The sequence below is a fragment of the Motacilla alba genome, chromosome 3 (genome assembly GCF_015832195.1).
Source record: "Motacilla alba alba isolate MOTALB_02 chromosome 3, Motacilla_alba_V1.0_pri, whole genome shotgun sequence".
In the NCBI taxonomy this organism is placed as follows: domain Eukaryota; kingdom Metazoa; phylum Chordata; class Aves; order Passeriformes; family Motacillidae; genus Motacilla; species Motacilla alba.
In genome coordinates this window covers 61,067,559-61,083,928 of record NC_052018.1, presented here as the reverse complement: position 1 = coordinate 61,083,928, position 16,370 = coordinate 61,067,559, and the positions used below count along the sequence as shown (strand labels likewise).

The following is a 16,370-nucleotide window of genomic DNA, read 5'->3' as shown; positions in this document are numbered from 1 at the left end:
AAATTATTGTACTTTCACCGCAAGCATGAATTTTTTTACCTGCCATTGCTCCTGTAGGTTGTTTTCTATGCCTTTCTTATGCTTTAAGCTTCATTGTCTCCATCTTCCTGGCATTTTACCTGCAAAAAGAGAACTGAGATCTGTTCTTGCTACAGCTGTACTGACCTGCTGATACACTTTCTTTTTCTTCTGAGAAGGGGTCTTCTTCAGGTCATAAGATGAACAGTAGTAAAATACATCTGAATTCTTGAATTTAGGAGACTTACCTAGCCTTGACTTTCCTGAGGTAAAGAGTAGATTGAAATAATTTATTTTGATGTTGCCATTCTTAAGTTTCAACATCTATTTTCAGATGTATGGTTTGATGGTTGATGTTTCTGAATTCTCTTGTTCAGATGATGTTTCTATTCGTTAACCTGCTCCTTCCTTTTCTCAATGTAGGTTGGGTTTCTGTTCTTGCTGAAGTAATGAAATCCCCACACATCATTCAGTCTTCTCATGCATCCAGAGCTTTGGCTAACCTAGACAGGGACATGGTGAAAGAAAAATATCCAGATGGTGTTTATATCTTACATCCACAATATCGTAGCAGGTAAAGTAGAAGGAGTCATTGTACATGCTGTACTTGGAGTCACTTGTTCTGCTGTACTGTTACAAAACTTTGGGAGAGTTGACATCAGAGTGCTGCTGTACTGATGTTACCTTGCTACTCCTGTTCTTTGGTGGGTTGAAAGGACTGAATTTAGATTCTCAAGTAGAAGAACAGTAAAAGTGGTTGGAGCAGTCCCTAGGTGTGGACAGAGTATTACTGTAATGCACAGAAAATCTGAACACAAGACATGAATTTAATTACTGATTTGTGTGGGTTGCAACTGTTTAATCTTTGCACTTGACTTGGGACACAGTGCCTTCTAATTATCTACTGGCAACAGCACGTGTTGACCTAAGATGCAGTAAATTTTCATCCTCAGTAGTAGTGATTGTGTGTCTGGGACTAAAGCAGTCTCCAGCGTGGGTGTCAGTAGTAACTGTTCCCTGGGTCATTAGTGTTACTCTGGTTACAGTGAAGATCTAATGTGATGATAAGGCTGGAACTACCAAGCCACATGAACTGTAGCTGGCAGGAAAGGTGTTTTTCATTAAAGAAAATTATGATTTGTGAGGTGGGTACTGTCCATACCTCATTTTATATCTTTCTTCTGTGTGGTTCCCTAGTTTTTGTTTTTATCTGAGTATGCTCTTTGAAATATCATAAAATGTTGTCCATAAGGTAAGAAGTCACATGTAATGCTAAAAAAAGTATTTTGGCATCTGTAAGGTTAAAAGTTCCAATTTGCTAAAAGAACACGAACTACATACCTCTTAAAATTTCCTTTTGGTTGACCAGCCAGCCTGTCAGAGCAGACATCCTTTTCGTTCATGGTCTTTTGGGAGCAGCATTTAAAACCTGGCGGCAGCAGGACATTGACCGGCGTTTGGAGAGAAAGGCCTCAGAAGGGGAAGAGGACTACACTCAGTGCTGGCCAAAGGTAAAAAGACAGTAACGTTTTCCCATGTGGCTGCTGTTTGCTCATTCATGAGAGCTGTCCCGAGCATCTAGAAGGACACTGTCTGGCAGATGTCTTTTTTTAATTCAATTACTTGTAGTTTGTTATACAAGTGGCAGTTTCAAGATTCCTGATGATAAATTTTTGTTAATGACTTGTTTGTTGTTCTTGCAAGGAAAAATCCCTGCTACGTTTTATGTTCTCAACATCACTCACATGCTAGTGAAAGAGAAGGCAATGGCTGCTTTCCTTATGCTCTCTCTTCTTTTTTTTTCTTTTTTTAATGGAATGTTATTGCTGAGATAGATTTATAGAATAACATTTTAAATTAAGTTCCCTTTCTTACCTAGGTGTCTGAGTACCTTACTTAATGCAGATTGCTATTTAAGTATTGTTGGTGAATAAGTAATTATTGCTCCAAACAAACTCACACTGGTATAGCCACTAGAAGTGTCTCTGTGAAATTTGAACTGATCAGTCCTGTTGGTAATCTTAGTAACTCGTTGCACCCAGGAGAGGGAGCCAGGAATGCACAAGTTAGAGATGAATCTTCATTCTTTGCCTGCTTTGTGGCTCAGAAACAGTCTAGAGTTCACCAGCGTGTGATAAAAGAATGATAATCCAGGTGTAACAAATATTTGGGGATTAACTGAAGAGCAAAAGTCTTTCTTGACAGTGTCCCCATAGTAACGTCTTTTCTCCATTGCTTTCAAGAGTTTAAGAACATCAATTATAAGCTCCTTTGGTTTTGCTTTTTTTTTTTAATTTAGACATGGCTTGCTTCAGACTGTCCTTCCCTTAGAATCATATCTGTGGAGTATGACACCCATTTGAGTGACTGGAAAGCAAAATGTCCTGTTGAGGCTCAAAGGTAAGAAATGCAGCATCTGCAGTTTGGAGGGGGGGCAGGACATAGACCTGTAAAGCTGATCCTTGGGATCACCTACTGTGTAAGAGTCAATTTAACTTTTCCTGTTGATATGAAAAATCAAATTAGGAAAAATATTAAGTACAGTCATGGTATGCTGAAGTTTTTAGCCTAATGGATAGCTACATGTGGCAATTTCATGAATTCTTCCAGTCTGTTTTGCTTCATGTTAAGGGAGACACTAAACGATGCTATTAGTTAATGAAAATACAACTTTATATCTTAAGGAGTGTCTTTTTTAAAGTGACACAATAATGCTTCATAAGCACAGCAAAAAAATCACTGTACTGTGGCTTTACATTCCTAGTAAAATGAAGCAAATATTTTCGTAAAATCATTTAGGTTGGAAAAGACCCTTCAGATGATCAAGTACAGTCATTAACCCAGCACTGCCAAGGCCACCACGAAACAATGTTCCTAAGTACCACATCCACATGCCTTTTAAAATCTTCAAGGAATGGGGACTCAACCACTTCCTGGGAAGCCTGTTTCAGAGCATCACAACCCTTTTGATGAAGAAATTTTTCCTGATATCCAACATAAACCTTCCCTGTTGTCTCTTGTCCCTGTCACTGGTCCCCTGGGAGAAGAGGCCAACCCCCACCCAGCTACACCTTCCTTTCAGGTGGTTGTAGAGAGTGGTAAGGTCCTCCCTGGGCCTCCTTTTCTCCAGGCTAATTGATCCCAGTTCCCTCAGCCTCTCCTTCTAGGACTTGTGCTCCAGACCCTTCACTGGCTCCTCTGCCCTTCTCTGGACCTGATGTAGAGCCTCAATGTCTTTGTTGTAGTGAGAGGCCCAAAACTGAACACAGGACTCGAGGTGCTGCCTCGCCAATCCCTTCCCTAGTCCTGCTGGCCACGCTATTTCTGATACAAACATACTGTTACTCAAAAAATGTCACTTTGATGATAAAATACAATAACTGTATCTGATTCAATCAGAGTGTAATTGCCTTGCCAGAGGAATGCTGTTTTTACTGACCTTGGACAGGGTAGGCCAGAGGAAGGTGCTACCACCAAACATGAGCCTGTAAAGGTTTTTTGTCTTGAATAGAATTTGGTTATTAGGTTCAGTGATCTTTAAATCAGAATCCTTCAAACATTTATGCAGATATTTAAGGCATGTAACTAGTACCATAAATTCAACTTGTGTACTGCAGAAGGGGCATGTGCATGGCTGCTTACAGGTTAAGAGTCTGAAAATCAATTATGGTTTTTTGTGCAGGGAAGAAAAAAAATTCAACATGTATAATAGACTGGGAACTTGGTACTTGTTCATTCCCTCCTCTCTCTGGCTATATGAAAGATCAATGCAATTATTGCATTAAGGAAAACATGTAAGGAGGGAGAAAATAAGGAACGCTTGACTGTTAATGTGCCTATTTGAAATTAGGTGGAAAAATTACAGTAAGAAGCATGTAGGTGGTTACCTGTGCATGTCCAAGAAGACTTGAATTAGCTTTAAATTGCACCAGGGGAGGTGTAGATTGGGTATTAGGAAGAAATTCTTCACTAAAAGCATCGTCGAGCCCTGGAAGAGGTTGCCCAGGGAAGTGGTTGAGTCCTGATCCTTGAAGATAAAGACAGGCAGACAAGGCTCTTAGGGACATGGGTTTGTGGTGGACTTGGCTGTCCACCTTGGGCTAGCAGTTGGACTCCATGATCTTGCAGGTCTTTAAAATGTAAATTATTCTATGATGCTAAGAAAACATTTCTTCTGTCTGTCTGGAGTAGGTATGTTAAAAAAAATAAACATAGATTTCCTTTTTCTTTCCCAAAGATAACATCTTTTTCATTTCAAAAAGGAATATTACATTACCTCCTATTTATGATCACCCAACCATAATATTCGATAATTTTATATGGTTAATAATAAATGAAAGATATTGAAGATATTTTTAACGAGCAGGAACAATGAAGTCACAGCAGAAAAACAACCTTAGGTTTGCTCTAAAATGTACAGTCTCATTCACTGTTTCAAAAGTGAATTTTTATGTCTGTCTGCTAGCCCACAGCATACTGTTCATCTGAAAAGACACATTTGATTATCCTTTTCATATGTGTTATAAAGCAATTTCTAGTGAGAATGCTGAGACCAATAGAGATGAAGTGAATTATTTTGCACAGTGGTTGCCCCCATATCCTGATGTTTTCATTACTGAAGGGCCTTCTGTGTTTGATTCTTGCTACACTGCAAGGAGCAAAGTAAAGTGCAAGTGTTGCACTTTCAAGCTTGGATTGGGCATTGGCATTGGTTTTGTTCTGGCTCTACCACAGATTCATTTTCAAACTTTAATGTGTAGCTTATCCTTTCCAGAGCTCAGTCTTCTTGTTTATAAAATGGAGATTATTGTGCTTTCATGCTATTCCAGTAGAAAGCATTAGGAGATTGTCTGGCAACTGTAGCTGATATTCGTTGTGATTTTTTTAAATGCATTGGTTGATCATGCACTTAGTTTTTAAATTTCTGTGCATTGCTCCACATTTTGAGCATTGTTTAGCAAAGTGTATGAGGTTTGTTCATGTTGCAGGTTGTAAAGTTCATTGGGTGTTGATGTTGCTTTCATAGAATAACTACTGTTTTGCTACAATGTGTAAATGAAACTATTTAAAACTCCATTAAACAACAACGTTTGCTGAGCGAAATTAAAGTTAGACTTTATAGCAAGAGCAAGAAACTGAATTTAGCTCTATTCCCATTGTCCTTGTGAAGCGATCCTTACAAAAGTTCTTAGCTTTTTCAATGTAGAAACAATAATTAAATAATTAATATTTGTTTACCTAATTTCACTTTCATAAATGTGCAGCACTGAAATTCATTGTGTTTTAACATTGCCTTTTAGCCTGTCACACTCCATTATGCCTGTGTTTGTTTTTTCTTCGCAGGGAGTCTATTGCTTTCAGGAGCAGTGAGCTGCTTGACAAGCTCAAAGCTGCTGGGATTGGAGACAGACCTCTGGTGTGGGTATCCCATAGCATGGGTGGTAAGCATGTTGCCTGTTTGATGTAAAGCATTTATTTGCATTAAAGATTTCAGAATAAGCCATTAACCGAATTCAGGTAGAAATGCAATTATTCAGAATAGTTTATTTTAAAAAATCGACAAAGACCTAAAAATGAAAAACAGATTTCTACTTTCTTAATGCGTTATATTTAATAGCATATACATTTTGAAAGGATTGTTACTGCTGTTTGTTCTTACTGTGTTGATTTAAAAACTCAGTGAATTGAAATTCATGTAAATGGAAATCCAGAGGCAAAATTTTCTCCATGATCAGGCATATAGTAAATGTCATTAGCAACACATAACAGAAATCAAATTTGGATTTGCATCATTCATTGACATTTCATATTGATGCCTCCTCAAGCGTGATTTGGGTTTTTTTCAAGTTAATCTTACATATTTGACAATCTAAGGACTAATCAACCACGGCAAGAATATGGTTAGTTGTCTCATGGTTAATATAGCATGGTCATTATTCCCCAGTGATTTAAATCCTTGCATTAATTCAGCTTCTGTTGCCAGGTCTTCTAGTCAAAAAGATGCTGGTGGATGCTTCCAAGAATCCAGAAATGGATAAAATTGTAAACAACACCAGAGGAATCATATTTTATAGTGTACCTCACCATGGGTCCCAGCTGGCTGAATATTCTATAAATGCCAGATATCTCCTCTTCCCGTCTGTGGAGGTTAAAGAGCTCAGCAAGGGTATGTTCACTTTGCTACCATCTAGCAACAGGAACTCTGCTAATCTGTTCTTGGTGCTTTGGGTTTTTTCATTGTGCTGTCAGAGAAAGCTCGGGAAAAACAACAAACTTTTTTATGTTTTGGGTTGTGTGTTGAATTATTGCAAGTAATTCGGAGTAGCTGTTTCATTTGATTGAGGAGGTGAGGGGAAAAGGGGGAATCAGAAGAAATTGTTACATATGCTAGTTGGAAGAAGGGATTACAAACAAAATGCTGCACCTTTTACTGTCACAGTAATAAAAACATCTCTAGCAACGTAGTTTTGCCAGAAGAATGCTATAATCTTATAACACTGTAAAAATTATGTTGCTCTTTCTCAGATTCTCCTGCCCTTAAAGAACTGAACGATGACTTCTTGTCTTTTGCCAAAGACAAGAAATTTTCAGTGCTGAGTTTTGCAGAAACCCTACCAACACACATAGGCAGCATGTTAAAACTGCATGTTGTACCTGTGGAGTCAGCAGGTAAGTGAGAAATAGCCATTTAATTTGATACATATTGATGTAAGCATCTATAATGAGAAAAGGTTATAAATATTGTGGTAAAAAACCTAGAAAAATAAGTCTATTGCAGTGTGGGGGTTTTTGTTTAAACTTTTGACTGGGCCTCCCTGCTGAGATCAGAAGCAGCTACATTTAGATCTTAAAATAGCAGTGGTTTTGATTTTTTTGAAATCAGAATAACATTTGTTAAAAAAGCAGAATGGACCCTGGTCTGATGGGGGAGTCCTTTCATTTGGAATTAGGACTAGTTGTGGTTTATCCTTGCATAGGGAGGCTGTGTAGTGTTTCAGATGCTTCTGCAAACTCCAGCTATTTTCTCTTTAAAAAAAATAAGAAATAAAATTAGTCAACTGCTAATGGAAGGAAAAAGTCACAAAGCTGGTTTTCAGTGTTAAGAATCCTTTACCTTCCACATCTCATGAACTCCAGCAATAGAGTTTGCCTCCTCAAGAGTTCCCTCCATCTTTTTGCCTTTTTTTAGGAGAAACCAGACATTTTTTCCCCTTGCTTTTATTTATGTGTGTTGAACTTAGAAAACTGTTTTAAGTCTCATATTTTCAGTCTTTCTTTTGCACTGCCGAAAGTATCTGTAAAGCCAGAAACCACTGCTTTGTTAGGTTTTAGATCAGGCTTTCCACCAGCTAAATCCACTAGCTTGAGTGCAAGGTTAGATACTTAAAAAAGGTGTAAAAACTCAGATACCCTCTTTATCTGAGTCACTATTTAGCAGTTTTTTGCAGCATATTCTCTTGAGCAGCAATGTTTTGCAAAAATGTTGCTGATGCAATTTTATTGGCCAGGACCGAAAAACTGGACCTTTTTCTGTTATTTTTTAATAAAATAAGGTTAAAAAGAGGGCTGAATACCAGAAGCCAAGTGAGTACTGTGCGCTTGTAATTTTGTAGCATGTCTCCTGTGCCAGGGATGACACCTAGTGCAGCACATGAGTGCTCTGGAAAACCTTTAGAGGACACATGGCAGTTCTGTAGCAGGCCACTCTGTTCAAAGCACAGGCTGACGAGCCGCAGTTCCCTGTTTCTTGCATGTCTGCTTGGGCACGTGAAAGCAGAGCTTCATCCTTCTCTAGTGTAGTTTTACGTGGTTTGAGATACAGAAGTCGAAACAAAATGGAGGATTTCTCTAGGTGATGAGTGAATAAATAAACTGGAATGTGGCAGTCACAGCATCCTAACTGGAAAGTTAGTAGTGATGGCTGTCAAGAAAGAATAAATGCTGCAGTGTGCCCAAAATCAGTAGCTGCAAATGGAATACTTGTATTCTACAATTAAGGAATATAAATATTTCATTTATCTGGAAATGTGCATAATCCAAATTTTAATGTCCATGTGTTTGTGTAAGGAATATGGGCAATAAGTGGTGATCAGATTCAAGTTGCCATTCATTAAACTACATCCTTGATCATGTCAATGCTTAAACTCAGTCAGGACTGTGCTATCAGTAAATGAAGTTTTGTTTCAGCAAATTTGTCTGTATGGAGAAATGTACATTTGTGTATTTCAAACAAAGACAGTAGAACTCTGACCTAATGGTGTCGTGTGCCAGTGTGGGTTTTGTGGCAACACAGAGCTCTATCAGGCCATAACTGTGTGTACTGATGCTTTTAGCACATGAAAAAATAATGATGAACAAAGAGTTTTACTGAAGATAGGAGAAATTGTTTTTGAGAGAGAAATTGCTAATGCAAGATGTTCTTTTCAGTCTAGGTTGTCTTATGAACACTGGTAATTTTTTTATTATTTTTTTACCTTTTCCAGACATAGGATTTGGAGACCTTATTCCAGTGGATGTTAATCATCTAAATATTTGCAAGCCAAAGAAGAAGGATGCTTTCCTGTATCAACGTACACTGAAGTTCATTCAGGATGTTTTAGCCCAAGAACTGTGAGACTGAGGTTTTGCCATCCTTTCCTGCTTGTGTCCTGTGTTTGGTGTAACACAGGAACTTCTGACATTTGTTAGGGGATCTGCAGAATTACAAGGGTGCTGTGTCAATAGTATCTGCTGCTGAATAATTTCCTGTACATCTTGAACTTTAGGCACCTGTCCCGTTTCTGTCTCAAAATACATTCAAAACAAAAAAACAAATACAAACTTGGCAAAAAGAAAGTGTGTGCCCAGGGTATCTTCTTTTAGCAAAAAAAAACAACCAAGAAGCTTGCTTTGAGAGCAGGTGAATATACACCTGGGAAAAAGTCTTATAGACAGGATTAGAAGCAATTAAATGAGGTGGTTATTTGTTCTGTCAAAGGGGAGAAGCAGCATGTGGCTGCTGCGAAGTTTTGGTTTACTGTCCATGTTAGGGTAGCCTGACTGGAGCCTGAAAAATTAGTATTGAAGTGAATGAAGGTGGCATTTTGGCCTAGTGACCCAATTTTAGGAGGTTTTGTCATTTGCCTTTTCTTTTAATACATCACCCAGATTGGTCAGCAGACACAGCATCTGTTTTACTGCATGAGAAAGAGACAGGTTGGTGGCTTGCCTTGCTTAGAAAATTGTCGTTGTTTTAATGAGAACAAAAGAAAAGAAATGTTCATCTTCTTGTACATTTCCCTCCTAATCTTAGCAACTCGTGAGACTGCTTTCCTTAGGACAGTGTGCCCTGGTCAGACAGGGCAGTTCTGTGCTTGTTCACGTTGAAGATGTGTTTGATGAGCTCAGCTCTTCTTCTTTGCTCTTGGGAGACTCCAGGAAGTTGGTACATTCAAATCCCTGGCTCGTGTTACTCATACAGAAGCTTTTCTGTAGCCGATTTAAAAAAGAGCATTGAAAATGCTCAGGTGGAGCACAACAGATATAGGCACTGACAAGAAAGCTGATGCTCAGAGTTTGGAGCTGAGGTAGAAAAAATAAAGCAGGAAGAAAATAAGGTGATTGTAAGGCCTCACTGGAAATTACCACAAATGTTTTGGTTTCCTGGGGCCCAAATATATCAGCTGGTGTAGATACAGAGAAAACCAGCCATGTCTTATTTGAGTTTATGTTTATGTTTAGGATACCCTAACAGTACTGATGAGAAATCAGTATTTTTAGATTAAAAAATGGCAGTGCACAGTCACTTTTTTGAAGTCTTAGATAGTTTGCACTGTGGTTAAAAGCAGCCTCGTGTTATTGTGGTCTCTTTACTCCCTTTCTTTACACCTGCATCCCTCTCTGGAAACAAACATGGGCTGTGTAAAGCTGCACTGCCTTTGCTGACCATTTGTTTAATAAGGTCTGTATTGATGACAGGCTTGAGGTGTCTCCTCATGTCACTCCTGTGGGATGGATCCAGTATTAGTGTCCCTCAAATGATGGCTGGGAAAGCTGCCAGGAGGTGGGATGCACCTTGCAGTTTGCATGGGCTTGGTGCTGTGGGCACTGCAGTCCTGCCAGGTCCTGAGAGCAGCCCAGGAGGACACTGCAGCTCAAAATACACTTCTGGAAATTGGGGGAACTGCAAAGTCAAATTCACAAGAGCAGTACAGAGACTACAGCACTACACTGGCAAAAAGAGCATTTCCCCCCCCCCAAACTGAGATGTAGGTAAGAACACTGCATGGCAGTGTTTTGTATAGAAAATGTAACAGAAATGTCCTAATTTCTGAAGAGGTTTATATTTTTTACACTGTGGTTTAGACTTCAGAGTGTAAATATATCAGTACACTTTGTACTTACAGAGCAGAGTACGTGGAATTCATGGTGAATGGACAAGACTGCTAATAACTGAATGCTTGTTTCATGTGACAAATCTATTGGTTTTAGTGAACTCCTTTGGCTTACACAGATTCAGATCAGTGACATTAAACATTAATCTTAGTAAATGCATCTGTGTTTTGTAACTGGAATTCTTAAGGCAATGTTCTCCTTTTTTGTAACTGTATTTATATATGTGTAACTTCTACAACTAATATTTGGTGGGGGATTGTTGGGTTTAGGGGTTTGGGTTTTATTTTTTTGGAATATAGTAATAAAATGTGATTTAAAAAATGTCTTGGATATGTCACAAAGTGTATTAAAGGTTAATGATCTGCCATCTGCATACTCTGGACCATGTTCTTTTTTGTTAAAGATCTGCATATTTTTTAGTAATTGTCTTGTGCTGGGAGGATGTAACATTACCCTTTGCTCAGGTAAGAGGCACAGTGCTGGGGGGTGGCTGGCCTGGCATGTTTTGCCAAACTGAGCAGTTTGTCAAGTTGTGATTTTGGATTTTGCAGCAGTGTCTTCTAAAGCAGGTACAGACATCAGGGCCTGCAGCTCTGTGGCCTAGCATTCATGTCTGCTTCCCATCAGGAACTGGATGCTTTTATGCTTTCTGGTGTCACATTAATTGAGAGTAGTAAATTGTCAGGTCTCAAAGTACAATTTTAATCCCATCCAGTGGCTCAGCCGCAGGTGAGGCGGGCAGGTTGTCTGTGAGTTGTCTGAGGAGATGATGTTTCATCTGCATTGTGGCATCCAAGAGGAAACAGTGAGACGGGAAGGGAGGGCTAAAGGGAGTTGGTCAGTCCTCCTGTCCTTGTTGTCCAGCAGTCTGGTGTAACTGTGTTGGTGTTTCTAGCAGCAACAGGCACCAAGTATTCAATTGCTGTGATTACAGTGCTGTGAACTGGCTTCTGCTGTGATTTGTGCTTCCTGGTGCCAGCCAGAGTAGCTGGCTGGAAATGAGATATTTTCCATCTGGTGAAAACGCCAGTTCTGGATGAAAAGGGAAAAGCAAAAATGTTGTTTTGTCAGAGTGAAAATTCTAACCAATGTTTTGGTTCTCTTTCTTCTGTTTGTTTCAGTGGTAGCTCCCCTAAAAAAGCTAAATCAGGCAGTTGCTTTACCAAGGACAACACTTACCCACCCCAACCACGAATGCAGCAGGGCCACCAGAGTGTCTACTGCAACTTGAAGCTGCAGCCATGGGCAAGCTCACGTGGGGTGTCTTGCCAAAGCCTCACATACTAAAGAAGCAGACACTTGTAGACTTGTGTCTGGTGAATCATTCATACCTGGCTTCACAGCTGCCATCAACAATTTTTGCCAAGTGCTGGCTTCATGACCAGGAGAATGTCACAGAATAACCACTCCCTACAACCCATGATATGCCCCTGAAGAGTGACAGCTGTCCCTGAGGACACCGATTTCCATTGATTATGTCCCAGTGAGGATGGGCAGCAGAGCTGGGAACAGAGCTGTGCTGTGGGTTCCCTGGTTGTGGACATCAGGTAGTAAAGGTTCAGGTTACTTGGCCTCTCTTCGCATGGTGGGGCCTGGCTTAATCCCAAATGAGCAGGAAAGAGTCACTGCCTCCTGCGGTCTGAGTTTTCCGTAGTGATTTCCCAAACATGGAGCAAGTCTGGCTCTGCTTTGCTTCCTCTGACCATTGAAACTAGAACCAGATCACAAGCAGGTCACAAACTCCTGCCTCTGAGAAAACACTTGGCTGGGACGTTGGGCAGCAGTGTGGAAGGTAATTTATTGAGACAGGAGATTCCTCATTCTGTGCTGTAACCTTTTCAGCTGGACTGTCTGTCCCCTTCCCTTGATTTGCTGCGACTGAGCAGTATCTCCTGTCACAGATAGCATAAACCAGCGAGCTGCCGGGATTCATCCTTCAGTGGGCAGCTTGCCACAGACACAGACATAAGATAGAATGCTAAAGGCCACATCCGTCTCTTATTCAAGGAGAGTAATAAAGCAGATTTTATTTGACTTGTATAAATCCAGTTTAATTGGCTTTCCTGCTAACACTTTCATTAACATGTAAATTAGCTGTCCTAGAGCTGTTAATTATCTTTGCAGAAAATGTTGGATGTGATCATATACCGTACTCTTTCTTTTTTACTGCTAATGTTTTATACTGAGATGTGCCCATAAATATTCACTGTATTTTTTAAGAGGAGGACTAAGAGGCAAAGGCTTTGTGTCATCTTGTAGGGAAACGAGTATCTTACATTATTCACCAGCCTGCAACCACGTTAAACTGACACTCATGTGAGAAGCTTAACCCTGGGCTTTATGGGCTTGGCCTTTGAAGGTTCTGGGGATTTTTTTGAAGTGTCTGGCAAATGAGAGAGCAGAGGAGGATGACAGGTGCTCAAAGGCAGCATCCTCTCTTACAGGATCTCTTGTTCAAAACCTGGCAGTGGCAGAGAAACAGGTAGGCAGTGTAGGCTGCATTCCCAGTGTTTGGGAAGCTCAGAACAAGCCAATTAATTTTCCTGTGGAAAAAGAAAAAAACCTTCTTAAATTTTAAATACATCTTAAATTTTTTTTGAAAATTAGTTGTTTTTTCAGCTTCACCACCTGTTTAAAAATGTTCTCTTTCCTTTAATAATGAAAGATCTTGATGCTTCTCTTAACAAGTTACCATGACAAGTTGCAATCTGGTTATTAACTGCCTGCTTTGCACAAATGGCATCTATTGTGTGCAGTTCTACCCCACAGGCAAGGCAAAAAGGACCAGCTCACTCCTCATCTGCGCTGTGGAAACAAGACTGGCATGGCATCTGCTTATGAAGAGAGAGTGGGAACAGGGACACAACTACTGAACTGCTGAACTGCCTTTAGCATAAGACATGCCCAAGCCAATACCTGTGGCATCAGCTGGTCTCAATCATTCCCTGTATTTCCTCAGGATCTGCACAGACAATGCACAAGCAGCCTATAGCATCTCTTTGCAGTGAAACAGCATGTGGAACACTACAGTCCCTTTTCAAAGTGTGCTGTTGGACATGGGCTTGGGAACAAAAACCAGGGTGAGTTTTGGAAACTTGCAGCAGAGCAATACCAGTGTTACTGCTGTTGTTATATTGGTGTGCATTCCCCCTTGGGAATGTTTGTTCCAGAATAACTGGCAGACTTAACTCCTCGAAGTAAGAATGCTTTATTTCAAACAACAGAAATTGATTAAAATATATATTCCAAAGGAAAATGTTTTTTTAATGTCTTTTTCTCCATACATCATTACATGTTCTTACGTATGATTTGTACCTGAAATGAAATAAAACATCTTAAGATGGATTAATAAAAGGAAATAACTTAATCAAGTTTTGAGATGAGCTGTAGGTAATGTTAGGTTGTATGTACTTTATGTACTTCCCTCCAGGGGCCGTATCTTTAAATGTGAAAATGAAATGTAGCATGGACAGATGATCTATTTCATTAAATATAAAAAAGATTTTTTTTTTTTTTAAATTTTGCATCATAATTATGATTTCTTTTGGAACACTAAGAGGGTAAAATTTTACAACTCTAAATCAGTATTTGTCTTCATTAAGTTGTTTTTGTTCTGTTGTAAGACAGGCAGTTTGTTGAACCCTTCTGCCACTGCACTGCTGTCTTCATCATCACTAAATGTAACCCAGTGACTGAACTCTTTCCGATTGGGGTGATTTAAATTTCCCAAAGCGTCTGCTGGAGAAGTAGCTGATGGTGCCTGTATGGAAAGAGGGAAGGAAGAATGAATGTCCAGGTCCAGAAGATTGGTGTTCTCTGGAAGGGAGCTGGTATCCAGTCGTTGTGGATGCTGGCCTGCAGGTGCAGAAGGGCCCTGGAGCTTCACCATCAGTTCTGCAGCACTTGGTGCCAAGGGCTGAGTTGTGCTGTTTGCTGGGCCAGCAGAGGCTGTGGGACCCACATGAGCAGGGCCATGAGTCTGGGGGAAGGACCCAGGGTTGTTGTTGTTGGAGTTGAACAGTGACCCACTAAAAAGGGGGCTGTCACTGCTCTGGAGAACTTGGAGATGAAAAGCTGCAGGAGCCGACTTCTTTCTTCGTGGTGGCACCTTTGGGGCAAAGGGAGCATTCTGGGGAGGCACTAGAATGGCCTCAGCTGTGCTTGCTGACAGGGGCTGCCTCTCACTGCTCCCCCTGCTCTCTTGAGGCTTCCCAGTTTGTGTTCTGGGTTTAGGGACTGGCGTGATCTTGGTTGGTCTAAGAATAGCTCCAGCTTCTAGATGGGGGTCTAGCAAGCCAAAAGGAGACTGTGCTGTCTGTTGGTCGAATTGGTCTTCTGGAGACATGGCCTGAGGAGGAAATGGAAGAAGAAATGTGAGAACAAAAAGAGACCTTAAACTCTGAGTCACTACTGGTGCAAGTCTAAATGACAGTGTTACTAAGAAAAGCTGACAGTCCTGGAAGAAAAAAAAGCACTACAAAGAGGAGGCTTGACAGCACAGTTCTCCACTGTACCTGCAGGGCTCTGGGCTCACGCATTGCACCTTGCACTCACCTTCAGAGAGCTAGTGAAGGACCAGGACCCTACAGCCTGTTCTGTCACAGCTCTTTCTGACCATCTCCCTTTTCAGGTTAGGATTTTTTGCTCTGGGCCAAATTAACACAGTTCTGAGGAGTTATTTATGTGTTACATCTCTCTGCTGACTAATATTACTTAAGCAAGATTGCATAGGGAGGCCCATGCCTTTAGGTGTAGCTTATTTGGATAGATAAGGTTGAAGGAGAATTAGCTTAAGCTAACCCAATAAATGCATTAAGGGCTCTGTCCTGTCTCACTGATGCTGGCAACTGAAGATAAAAATAAGCTCTCGAAGTCCAGTCTAGCATACATCCACCATTTAAAAGTATATAAATAACAAGCCCAGCTCAGTCTAGGAGGGCAAGGACTGCTTCAGATTTCTCACACTCTGTGTGACTGAATGAAAGCATTTAAATTCTTTATTACTCTTGCATAGTATTAAAGATAATGTACAGGCTTTTTCATGCAGGCAAAATATTTAGTCAGTATCTCATGCTGGACATACCCCTTGCCACTTCTTCATATGTGCTGTTAAGTTGCCTGCATTTGACTGTGGTAGAGGGGGATTGGGTAGAGGTTTTCAAGTACACAACTCCCATCCGACCTCCCTCAGATGGAGGAAGGAGTGGAATTTCAGGGCAGTCAACCTGAAATAGATCTGTTCCTGCAGAAGCTCTCACATAACTAACACCAAAATAGCAATCCTTCTCAGCACCTTTCAAGAGTGACTTGGGAATGGTGACAACTTAAACAAAACAAACTGACCAGCCTCAGCAAGGACTGTGCTGTCTGGGTTGGGTTTTTGGTGAATCTGCTAAGTAAAGGGAGCACAAAGTCCATTAGAGAGAAGGGGTGAATGCCTTTACCAAAGGTAAGGCAGGTAAGGTAAGGCAGGAGCCCTAACAATTTAGAAGAGAGCTTCTTTAGCAGAGATTCTGTCAAAGAAAGAATATAAAAGGCTATATTTGTCTTTCCTCTTGTACTCAAACTGCTTTACAAATTGGATAATCATTTTAGCAGCTCTAGAGGTGAACTATTGCCTCCATTGTAGAGACCTGATATATATTAAAACCTGAACACCTACAGCTTTGTATTTTTGAGAACATGAACTCTTGAGTAGACTCCAGAATTCAAACTGAAAGGCTGAATCCCATTACAAGGTGTGTAAGAAAAGCAAGAAAGGACACAGGACACAGAACTGATGAAGAAGCTGCCTCAAATCCTTACAGAGCAGACCACTCATGGTCAAAATTAGACTGTGATAAAGAACAAATGAGTCTTAAATCCTGACAAGGTTTAGACAAACCAGAAGAAAAGCAGGAGAATGGACTGACAAATAGAAAAGCTGCATGTGGCTCTCTTTCTGATCTTTCTTGCTTTTTTATGCCTTGGTGACTGTA

General features: G+C 40.3%; 2 protein-coding genes across 7 annotated transcripts in view; one reads left to right on the top strand and one right to left on the bottom strand.

Moving 5' to 3' along the window:
- The window catches only part of SERAC1 (serine active site containing 1), a 28,037-nt gene extending 14,119 nt beyond the window's left edge, over positions 1 to 13,918 (top strand). For all 3 annotated transcript variants that reach the window (XM_038133211.1, XM_038133212.1, XM_038133213.1), the window contains 7 exons: positions 442 to 592; positions 1,388 to 1,529; positions 2,318 to 2,418; positions 5,362 to 5,459; positions 6,002 to 6,184; positions 6,544 to 6,687; positions 8,502 to 13,918. In XM_038133211.1, coding sequence (XP_037989139.1) covers positions 442 to 592; positions 1,388 to 1,529; positions 2,318 to 2,418; positions 5,362 to 5,459; positions 6,002 to 6,184; positions 6,544 to 6,687; positions 8,502 to 8,632 — 950 coding nt within the window. In that variant the 3' untranslated portion in view covers positions 8,633 to 13,918. The remainder of the gene's footprint in view (positions 1 to 441; positions 593 to 1,387; positions 1,530 to 2,317; positions 2,419 to 5,361; positions 5,460 to 6,001; positions 6,185 to 6,543; positions 6,688 to 8,501) is intronic.
- An 11-nt stretch (positions 13,919 to 13,929) lies between these two features.
- SYNJ2 (synaptojanin 2) overlaps positions 13,930 to 16,370 on the bottom strand; it is a 64,700-nt gene continuing 62,259 nt past the window's right edge. For 2 of the 4 annotated variants that reach the window (XM_038133206.1, XM_038133209.1), the window contains one exon: positions 13,930 to 14,740. In XM_038133206.1, coding sequence (XP_037989134.1) covers positions 13,961 to 14,740 — 780 coding nt within the window. In that variant the 3' untranslated portion in view covers positions 13,930 to 13,960. The remainder of the gene's footprint in view (positions 14,741 to 16,370) is intronic. The other 2 variants (XM_038133207.1, XM_038133208.1) reach the window with 1 other exon arrangement.